Below are 10,747 nucleotides of genomic sequence, written 5' to 3'. Positions count from 1 at the left end.
TCCAATTGGCCCAGGCGACTGCAGCGTGGAGAGCGAACGCCGGCCCGCCCCGCGCCAGGGGACATCTTCCAAAAGCCACCTCCAACCGCTCAGTCTTCCAGGCTCTCATTAATGAACGCAGACCCTTCTTCCTCCCCTCCCTTTAAAAACAGAAAGCCAGAGGACCAAAATAAAGAGACCAAGACTAAAATTAAACCACTGATAAGTTATTTTAAAAGACAGAGAATGTCCATTAAGGTCAGCTGGGACCATGGACACGAATGGGTGGCAATCCACCGGTGCGTCACTCGTCTGGCAGGGTTTCCCCCACGCGCTATTTTTTCCCCCTTAATTTTCTTCCCAGCGTTGCTGCATTGGAGAAACCAGGCTCCCGCCGCTCGCTTTTGTGCTAATTATATCCTCCTCCCCATAAACGACTGGTCCCAGCTTCAGCTTCAAATCCAGGGTATGGGTTGGGGGGTTTTTTAACGCAGGAGAAGCAGAGGTATTTGTCCCTGTGTTGGGGTGCTGCCTCCTGCATCGGGGTGCTGCATCCTGCACCAGAGCAATCCCCTGCCACGGACAAGGTCCTGGGGCAGGCAGCTCCTCGCAGAGAGGTGGCTGGGGGTTACAAACTCCCTCGGCAGCCCCTGGGGTTTTTTTTGCAGGGGATGTTTTTTGTTTTCAGTGAGGTTTTTTTGGTTGTTTTTTTAATGCACCCCAATAAAATGGCAGCACAGCCCGCCTGGGTGCTCCCACCAGCAGCACCGGCGCACAGAGAGCTCAAGGAGGCAGCGGGACAGCCAGCTGGTGACAAAAGGGTGACAAGGGGATGAGAGCCAGCACACACGCTGCCACCACCCACCCCACAGGACACAGTCCCACCGCAGGTCCCCCCCGAGCCCCCAACCCCACTGGGTCCTCAGCTTCCACCAGGATCTGGCAGCTTTCCCAGCCAGGGCAAGAACAGAGCTGCAGCATATCTTAATTCCTGCCGGCAAAGCCGGAGATGGGGATGGAGAGGAGGGGGCGTCCCTGCCCTGCTGCGTCCCAGAGCTGGGGGGGACAAGCAGGATCGCTCCTGGCAGCCGGAGGGTTGATGCACTATCACAGCTCATCGGCACAGCTGGGGTTATTTTTGAGCCCTGTCTATGTGTTGGCATTACAGCAAAAATCTGCTCCAAAACTCGTGACAGGGAAAATAATTTCCAAACCTCCCACAAAATGGGAGCCACAGAAACGGCCCCGGGGCATCCCCCGGTTGAGACTTCAAACCAAAGGATGGGATTCAGGCACACATCGATACCGTCCTTCACTTGTTAAATCCTTCCTCTGATCCTCAGTTTAAGGTCGGTTTGAATCAAGATGCCGGTCCAGGCGAGCTGTCACCCCCGCTTTGTCACCGCAAATAACAAGTCAGCCCTTCTGTGTCCCCCCTCAGCTCGGCTGCAGCAATATAATTTAATTTAGTTTTTCGGCTCTTCTCTAAAAGCCCAACCTAAGTGCTCTGTGGAGGAAGAGAAAAGACTCAAAAAGCGCTAAATAATATTTCAATCAAACAAATGAAAAAAGAAACAAGTTTCCAGCAACGTTCCCCACAGGAAAACCATCCATTTGTTAACACAAAAGTCGACGACGAGGTTTAAGTTGCAAAATCAGCCCAGAGGGGCTGTGCACAGAAAGCCTTGTACCCATCCCAGCAAAGTCCTCACGCAGGGTCTCCGGCCAAATTTTCCCCCTTGTGGGGTCAGCAGCCCTTCCTTGGGATTCAAATCAGGTCTTTGAGGATAACTCGGCGTCTCCAATAACCCTGGACGTGAATCTGAGAGCAATGAGCTCCCAAGGATTTTCTCCCCAGCTTTGGGCTGAAGCCCTGCTCGCCCGCAGGGAAGGAGCAGCTCTCCCCATCGCGCTGCCCATCTCGAGGGTCCTGCCTGCAGCTACCTGCATCCCTCCGGGAAAAACCCAAAACAGCCCAGCAAGAAGAGGAGGGAAGAACCCGTTCCCTCCCGCTTCCCTGTCTCGCCGAGTTTTTCCTCCTACAAAACCACCGAGAGATAAAAATAAAATTTAAAAAAAAAAAAATCAAAGAGCTATTAAAAGGCAGCAAAAGGCCTGCAGGATGGCAGCACGCCCAGCCAAGAGGTGCCGGGGGACCAGGTTTGAGCGCTGCAGCGTCTGCCTCCAGGAAATCGCTTTGGAAGATGAAGCCCGGCGGTGCCTCCTCACGCGCCGGTTTTTCTTCTCAACACGTCAGAGCCGGCACGGGAATAGGGTACCCGCTCCCCTCTTCTGCGCCGAGCCCCAGGACGAGCAACTCCCAGGGAAGCCCCAGCACCAAGGGCTGATCTGCCACCGCCACGGGGTCCTTGGACAGACCAGAGTAATTCCCCGGGGAGCCAAAAATCAAGCTTAATTTTTCAAGGTTTTTACAGATACACAGCAGGAGCTTGTCAGGAAGCGATGCCGGAGCTATCAGCTGAAGGAGCGACTCCTCAGAGGGGACGGAGGGACATGGAGCTCATCAGGGTGGGGGACAACGGCTCGGTCACTCCCCGACACGGCCGTGCCGGGGCATCGCGATGCGGCTGCGTGGGGAGCGCGACGGCAGCCCCGTGCATGGAGAGAGGGAAGAGCCAAGTAGGGAACAGAAACTCCGATTCACGGAGGGTTTTCTAGTGTCACTGAGTTTCGAAGGAAAACCTAGGAAAAAAGCCATTCGGAAATAAAACCCACCCACAAATAAGATGTTTTAGTATTTTTGAGTACAGCTGTGCAGAGCGGAGGGGCCCGGGTGCTCTGGTCCCCGGGACCGGGCTATGGAGGGGCAGGAGGGCACACACCCTCCACGGGGAGTTTTTGCCACAGCTTCTCCCAACCCCATCTCCTTTGAACTTCCAAATGCGAATTCAACCAGTGACAAAAAGAGGGGCCTGCACCTCTCTCAGGGAGACCCTGGAGCTCCGCAGAGCATCCTTGTCCTCGAAGGGGCACCCCGCATCTCTGCAGGGGTAAGGACAGGGACCCAACCTCGGCTCTGTCCCATGCTCCATCCTGGACCTGTCCCATCCAAATTCACACAGGGCTTAACCTAAACACCCTGTTTTATTTCGATGTTCATTAAGTAACCTCAACGTGTGTTTCACCCCAGGAGCTCAAGAAATCAGCCCGATTTCACTCCCCTGTCCCATCCCTGCCTGCTGGACCACCCCACCACCCGGTCCCCTGCTCCTCAAAGGCCTTTGGGATCCGGCCGAATCCTGCAAGCCCTGTGGGTGCCCAGCAATGCCAGGTGCTGCAGAGCAAGGCACACGCTGTCCCTCCTCTCCCCAGCTTCGAAACAGCGGGGCTTCTAGGAGATTAGATATTGCAGAGCCTGAAGGCAGATGTGGACCAGCCTGGCATGCAGAGACAAGGCTTGGGGGAGAGCAGGAGGAAAATAAACCCGAAGCATCCAGGGAGAGGTATTTTGGTGCAGACACAGCGACGGTGCATCCTAATGCCTGCCTTACCTGGCTCCCTGCAACTGCTCCTTTAAAAAACAACAATAAAGAGCTGAAAAAAAATCACGATTGCAACATGGGAGAGACCCATCCACGGGAGAGACCCGTCCCTTGTCTTTAGGTGAAAGAGGGCGACAAGTCAAGATGGGAAGAGAGGGGGGAAAAAACCAAACCAAACAAGAAAGGAAAAAGAAAGAGGGATGCAAAGGCAGAGGCGGGGGGCCAGCAGCCAGCATCCGCTCCAATAAATCCTGTGCTCCTTGAAACTAGCTGATCTCCAATAAAAACTCATTTTAATCTAAGACCAGGAGACTCCTTTAGAAAGTGCTCCCTGGAGAGGCCCCGGTGCTGTGAAATACTCTTCATCCACTGAGCTGCTGGGGGGAACCAAGAGGGGTGATAAGGCTGCAGGAGCCTCGTGCACGGCTCCCCAGGCATACCGGGGTGAAACTACACAAAAACGGGGTCCCTGTACCCACTGGGTGCCCCAAGACCACGAGCAAACAGTATCTCCCCGGTATTAGGGGAGCCCCCGGCTATGGGGACGAGCATCCCTTTGGGTGTCACCATCGATCAGCATCGGGGAGGGGTGCCCTTCCCGGGGACCGGACCCTGCGATGCTCCATGCTCACAGCTCAGCCTCATAGCATCCCACCTGGGACAGTTGCATCCACTTCCCCATCAACTCTGGAGTTTATTTCTTAAACTTTGCGTTCGTTTAAGCCCCCAACTCTTGCTAACCCATGGTTATTTCCTCAAGCAGAGAAAGCAGCCCCATTCCACCTTATCCCTTCAGCCCCCTGCAAGCCCACAGGCTTTAAACTCAGGCACTTTGCCGCAGGTTTTAAATTACAGATGAAAATCGAGCAGAAAACCCAACTAATTAGATGTTTAAAACCCTCCATCATGAGCCATCTCAATCCCCAGCTCTGCTTCCCTCCTCACTGCCCTGGGAAACCTCCCCCAGGACACAAACAAATTAGGATAGTTCAGTTTAAAGCAATTATTTGGAAAATCATCATGGGAGAGCAGGGATCTGTCAGCAGTCCTACAGCCAGGCTAAGGGTTGTTTTGCCCTCACCCAGTGCCCAGGACGAGCCAGCGGGGACGGGAAAGGAAGGAAAAGGCGATGGGAAGAGGAGAAGGTAAAGGAAGAGGAGGGTTAGCAGAGGGGAAAAGCCAAATTAAGCCCTGGCATGAACAAAGCATGAAATAAACAGCTGGAGGCAGATTGATGGAGCAGTAAAGAGTTTCCTGTAAAGCAACTAATGTTTTCATAAAAAAAGTCATTTTTACTATCGAGCTCTAAGCCAGTTCTCCTCTCTTTCTGCCCGTCTTCAGCATGGGACCTGACCTCCAGGCTGGGCAGGAGGAGCCGGAGCGCCGGGACCAGGCAGCAGCCAGCGGTCCCGAAAACGAGGAGCATCTCAAGCCCGGCGCATCTCACAGAGCAAATGGGTACAGGGACACCTCAAGGGGGTCACAGCGGGACACAGTCCGGAGCTGGGAGCAAGCAAAGCCCCCGAATGCCACCCAGGCACGGTGCCCACACCATCCTCGTGGGAGAGGGGATGCTCCCCACGGCTGCCGGCTGGCTCTGCTCCCCCAGCCTGGCCATCAGAGAGGAGCTAGACCCAGAAAATAACAAAAACCAGTTTAAAAGCAATGAGATTTTTTTAAAAAAAAAGAAAAAAGTCCATTTGCATTTTCTTCCTTTCAGTTCCCGAGACTTCGGAGATGCCTCCAACTCACAGCCACGAGCCCTTCCCCACACTTGCAAGAGCCAGAAACACATTTTTTCCCCTTTTCCACATCTCCCAGAGAGGGGAATTTCTCATGAGCCTGCAAAAGCAGCACAAGCCAACGCACCAGTGAGGAAAGAGCCGGCGGTGGCTGCAGATCCCAGGCAGGGTGAGCGGCTCCGAAGGTGCCTCTTCACGACGGGATTCGGGTGCATCCCGGCTGGCAGCAGCTGCCACGCTCGATACCAGATGGGGAATTTGGCAGCCCCGGAGATGCTGCCGGGAACCAGGGAAAGCCGCCCGAGCTGCTGCCATCCCGCTGCCACAGGCCGAGAGATTCCAGAGCGGAGGGAACGTCCCCCACGCAGCCCCTGGGCCAGCCTGGGGACCAGGGCTGGGGGTGCCTGGGCTGCGGGCAGCAAACGCAGCCATGGTAGAGGTCACGTGCAGAGGGAGTGGAGCTGGAAATCTTGGCTTTCCACCCCAAAAATACACGCCTGGACCGTTTGCAGGCTCCCCCAGCTGCCTTCCCCAGGGTGGGTTGGGGGCGTGGGGTGTTACACCCCACCAAGGCAGCGACACGGGGCTCAGAGGTACCCAGAGCCATCCGATGTCCCTGTCCCTGCTGTGCTGTTAAAAACCCTCCTCCCCCCAGCAGCGGCAGGGGCCCCTGTCCCCAGGCGACGCCCTCCCCAGGGCCACGCAGCATCCTGCCCCACCACGCTGAGGACCGACACAGCTCGTCACACCTTGCCGGCGGGCACGGCACCACCCTGCCCACACAACCGAGGACAAGTCAAGTCCCAATTGATCCCCACCCCAGGCAACAGCCTGAAACGCTGTGGGAATTAAACCAGGAGAAGCCGTGTGGTTTGGCTCTGGGGTACAGGATCGCGGGGTGGGTTTGGAGCAGAGGTCCCTGGGGACGCGGGGGGATGAACGTAGCTCCACTGGGAGCCGGGACTCACCGTGAGGCAGGTCGGCCGTCAGGTGTGGCATCATATAGCTGCGGACGAGCTCCCACCCGAAGTCATCATCCTCACCCTGGCTGTACTCGCACTGGTTCGGGTCGCCGTCCTCCTCGAAGGTGCAGCCAGCTGCGGAGAGAGAGACCCATCAGTCCTCACTGAGACCCCGCAGAGCGACTGGTCCCTCCCCAAAAGCCCTGCCAGCACGGTGTGCTGCCCCTCCCGAAATGCAGAGCGACCCCAGGCATCCCCCCACGTGCACCCGTGAGCAAGGGTACGGTCCTGTCTGCTGCTAATCTCCCATCTCTCCCATTCGGTTCCCCCACCAGTGAAACGAGCTGGCAGGTCTCAGCTCCCAGGGAGGTCTCAGCCGCGGAGGCAGGATGCAGCTCCCAGCTCTGCTTCCCGGGCGCCGGTCACCGAACAGGGGGGTTTCTCCCAAGAAACAGGCACTCGACTGCAGCGGTCGCACAAGGATTCACAAGACCCCGGGGGCTCCTGCAAAAAGTCCTGCTTTGACCTCAGCCCTCCGCCTGCCCACGTGTGTTTTGACCTTGAGCTCTTGGGGGTCTGTCCGTTGCCTGACACGACAGCGGCAGGTCTCAGCCGGGTCCTCCAACAACCCACAGCAATCACACCCCTACAAACGCGTCACTGAACCCCCCGCTCCAGCTGCGGGCTGGCACTTCTGAGCCCTTTTATTTATCTTTCGGGGGTTTGGGGTTGTTTTTTTTTTATCCTTTGCAAAGAGCAAAGGCGAAAGCCAGGCACCACCTCCCCGGCCTGCAAGGTGCTCGGCTGAGCACGGAGAATCGGAATAAATGCCAAGAGGCCACTTGTCCCCACGCGCACTGAGGTGACACGGTGACAGCACACCGAGACACCGGCCAGCCCCCCAGCCCGCATCCAGCCCAACCCTGAGCTCTGGGGCTGGCTTCGCCCATGGGGCCGCTCCGGGCCAGTTCGTTAACACTGACCTATTGTTCCGTTAAACCCACAGATTACAGGCGGACCAGGGCGCCAGCGCTAATTAATATGAGCCCCTGGGCTGACGAGGGCAGGCACATTAAGAAAGCCCTGAGCAAGCAGAACGAACAAAGGCAAATACCCCCTAATGGGCCAGCGTGAAAGCAGAGCGGGGCCAGGGGATTATTTCTTCTGGGTTTTTTTCATATTTTATCCCCAAATTACATCAGTAATTCCCTCCGTCACCCGGGGATTTGCCAGTTAATGGTCTCGCTGCTGCCGGCATGGGTTGTGCTTCCCTGTGCGGGGGCACGCTCAGACGCGTCGCTTGTGCAAACACGAGTCCAAACACTGGAAAAAACCCTGTAACATGCCCAGAAAATTAAGATTCCCAATTCTTTCACATCTAAAAACATATTTGGGGCTTTTTCCCCTCTTTACACTCATTTTTTAAAGCACGAGCGCGCACTCCAGCTTCATCACCAAGTTGTTTTTTTTTTTCTCTCAGAACCAAAAGAAACTTCTTTTCAAAAAACTAAAAGCAAATTCTCTCCTATTCATATGCCTGGAGGCACCGAGACCTCACAGCTTTCTTAAAATCCTTCCCAAAATGGAGAGTCTGCCCAGCCCACGTGCGGATGTGCCCCCGCACCACAGACCCCGGTCCTCGGCTCTTTCGGCTCTCGCCACAAGACACGCTGGATTTTAAAGAGTCTGAAACTTGGCTGCGCTTTCTAATGGGAGAAAAAGCACAAATCTGTCAAAATTTTCCAGGAAGGAAAGAAAAAAAAATTTTTCCAAAATAAAACAGTGTCAGAAACTAAGTGCCAAGTGATTTAAAAAAAAAAAAAAAAGCCCAAGTGTTTCTCTCAAGATCTGCTGCAATGGGATATTCTGGGAGGGAGAAATTTGTTCTTAGTGTTTGGTTTTTTTTTTTTGTCTGAGAAACCAGAGCAGAGACAAACAGCGTTTCAGGCTGGCAGAGCCCCATTTCCCAGGGAAAAGCGATTCTTTCACCCCCTATAAACTATTCCCAGCATCTAACAACATCGGGGGAGACGTAACCTCCTCCTCCTGGGCTGCATCTCCACCACCCGCACCCCGCCGCCATCCCCAGCACAGCCACTGGCACCAACTGGTCCCGTGCCTCAGTTTCCCCACTGCTCCATCACCCCAAGGCTGGATCCTCGGCCACCTGCTAGATGATGCCCAGGCTCCAGAAGCTTAAAATGCAATTACGAGGAGTAGATATTTTGCTGGCGGAGGCACAGCTGGCCGAGCCGATCCGTCTCCCTCCTCGGACAGGTTTATTGTTATGGCTTTTCCCAGCGCGCGCCTTCCCTCCCATCCGCCCCCCCCATCCAGGACGCGAAATGAAGGCGGCTCGACCGGCCGCTCCACCTCACCAACAAATTTGTCTATGATTTGTATACACAGGGAAAAAATAAAAAGGGTTTTGCAGAGCCTTGGTTTCCATGAGCTATGGGATGCTTTTGGCACCACCTCTCCCCATCCAAGGGCAGGGCTGGGGAGAGGCTCGACCTCCAGCCCCTACTCCCTCCCCACCACAAGATTAATAGGGGCATAAAAATTAACATCTGAGCAATTAAATGCCAACGTCCCAGCTCCAGAGGGGGTGGCTGTGGGTCCCCCAACAGCCGTGGCAAGTCAAAGGGGGTAAACCCAGAGTGGCTTTCAGAAAATTAAGGTTTCACCAACATGTTTGCAAGGAGGACAGGGAGGCTGCAACCCAAAAATACCCGTCTGCAGCAACGGGGATGGTTATACCCATCCTAAGGGCTAACGGCAGCGGGACGTGGTCTGTGGGAGCTGGCCGGGACCGCTCCGGGTCCACATGCTCCCTGAAAATCACCAGGTGGAAACAAGGAGCCCCCAATTACCCAGCTCCTGCGCTGGCTCGAGGCCAGGGTAACAGCAGCTCCGGGCGGTGGGATGAAGGCAGTGAGTGTGGGAGGTGCGACTCGAACACGAGAGCGGCTAAAAATACTACCAAGGGCATGATGCTCTGCTCCCCGGGGACGCGATGCATCCAAGAGGATGCCTGAACACCCCAAAGTCACCTAAACCTCTCCAAACCCAGAGCCTGTGCCAAGGACGAGACGCACCCCGTTAAACACCCTGCGGGGCAGCCCAGCATGAAGCCCCCGCAGCACCGTGGCATGTCCAAGCAGAGAGGAGAATAGGGACAAATGCTAACATGGGGGTTAAACACCAGATGAACCAAAATTTAAAAAAAAAAAAAGAAAGAAAAAAGAGGTGGCTTGAGGGATTCACCGGGGAGACAGGTACCGGTGCCTCTCAGCATCCCCTGGGTACCGCTGCTACCCAGCATCCCGCTCCCTGGGGATGGGGAGGAGGAAAGCCGGGGAGGGGGAGAGGAGGAATGAAGGATTTGCAAAGAAGAAAGAGGAAAAGAAAGACCAAACAAACAACCAAGTACAATGGATGGCGTCTAATTAAATCTCCGTTGCCATGAAGGAACGTGGCCGCCTGCCCACCAGCCTGCCCAGCACTCTTTCATCCGCCGAGTCTATGCTCCTCTCACTTCAAAGTTAATTGCACGCTTAAACCTTTTCTGTTTAACCTCCTGCACCATGGGACATGCTCCACCAGCTTCTCTTTTCTTTTATCGAGCAGCCTTGAAAAGGCTCCCACGCTAAAGGGCAGCCTGGCACCATCTGTGGTGGGATCATGACGGGATCGCATGCTCCCGTACCCCGAGGGGGGTAACGACACCGCCCAGACCCCTCGGGGCATCATCGGATGGGGATGCTACACGAATAACATACCTAAAAGTGGAAAGGCTTTATAAAAAAAGGGTTTATACCCAAACTTTAGCAAGCGTGGCTCCCCAGAACGATGAAATTCAGGGTGGGAGCCCAGGACTCCCGGTCCAGGACGAAGCAGAGCCAACCAACAGGAAAAAGCCCGTTTTGCTCCCATCTTGGCTTAGCCAGGACTGGATTAGCCCCACGGTCATCTCTGGGGTGCAACATCTTAGGGGCACAAGCCCCCAGCACCCCATGCCTCACCGCGCAGGCACCAGCCGGGAAAGCTAACACCGGTGACCTTTTGGAGTCAGGATTAATTTTTCACCCCCGGCCTTTTCCAGCAGCTCCTTCCCCCCATCCCGGGTAATTATCGGCAGGAAATCAGGACTCGGGTACCCGCAGGACACACCACGCATCGCCCCGGCTGCCGAGCGGTCGCATGCAAACACCCCGCGCAGCAAAACAGGGCTATAACCCATCACCACCCTAAACACAGCGAGATGCAGCGGGGGTGAGCATCTCCCGAATCAGCATCTCCCAAATCAGCAGTTTTCACTGATTCCCAGGAGCAGGGACAGAGCTGGAGGCTACACGAAGTCACACAGCCCCGGACCGTCACCCAAGACCTCCCTTAAGCACACATGAGAAAAATGCGCTTTTACTGCACCAAAGGATCAAGTTCTTTACACAGGATAAATGGTTAATGCCACTGCTGCCAATGGGGAAACTGAGGCACACAGGTGATTTGGCAAAAGTCCCGTAACACCAGCAGCAACTGGCATCATCCCCCGGGGACG

The 10,747-nt window shown here is 55.3% G+C and overlaps 1 protein-coding gene across 1 annotated transcript in view; it reads right to left on the bottom strand.

The window, feature by feature from the left end:
• Nucleotides 1-6,302, bottom strand: part of PTPRU (protein tyrosine phosphatase, receptor type, U) — a 50,718-nt gene extending 44,416 nt beyond the window's left edge. The window contains 1 exon segment of the mRNA XM_009322262.1: nt 6,193-6,302. Coding sequence (XP_009320537.1) covers nt 6,193-6,226 — 34 coding nt within the window. The 5' untranslated portion in view covers nt 6,227-6,302.
• Nucleotides 6,303-10,747: the final 4,445 nt, after the last annotated feature.

Source organism: Pygoscelis adeliae, unplaced genomic scaffold, assembly GCF_000699105.1.
Source record: "Pygoscelis adeliae isolate BGI_AS28 unplaced genomic scaffold, ASM69910v1 Scaffold513, whole genome shotgun sequence".
NCBI lineage: Eukaryota > Metazoa > Chordata > Aves > Sphenisciformes > Spheniscidae > Pygoscelis > Pygoscelis adeliae.
Note: the sequence above shows the minus strand (reverse complement) of the source record. Positions and strands in the feature narration are given on the sequence as shown.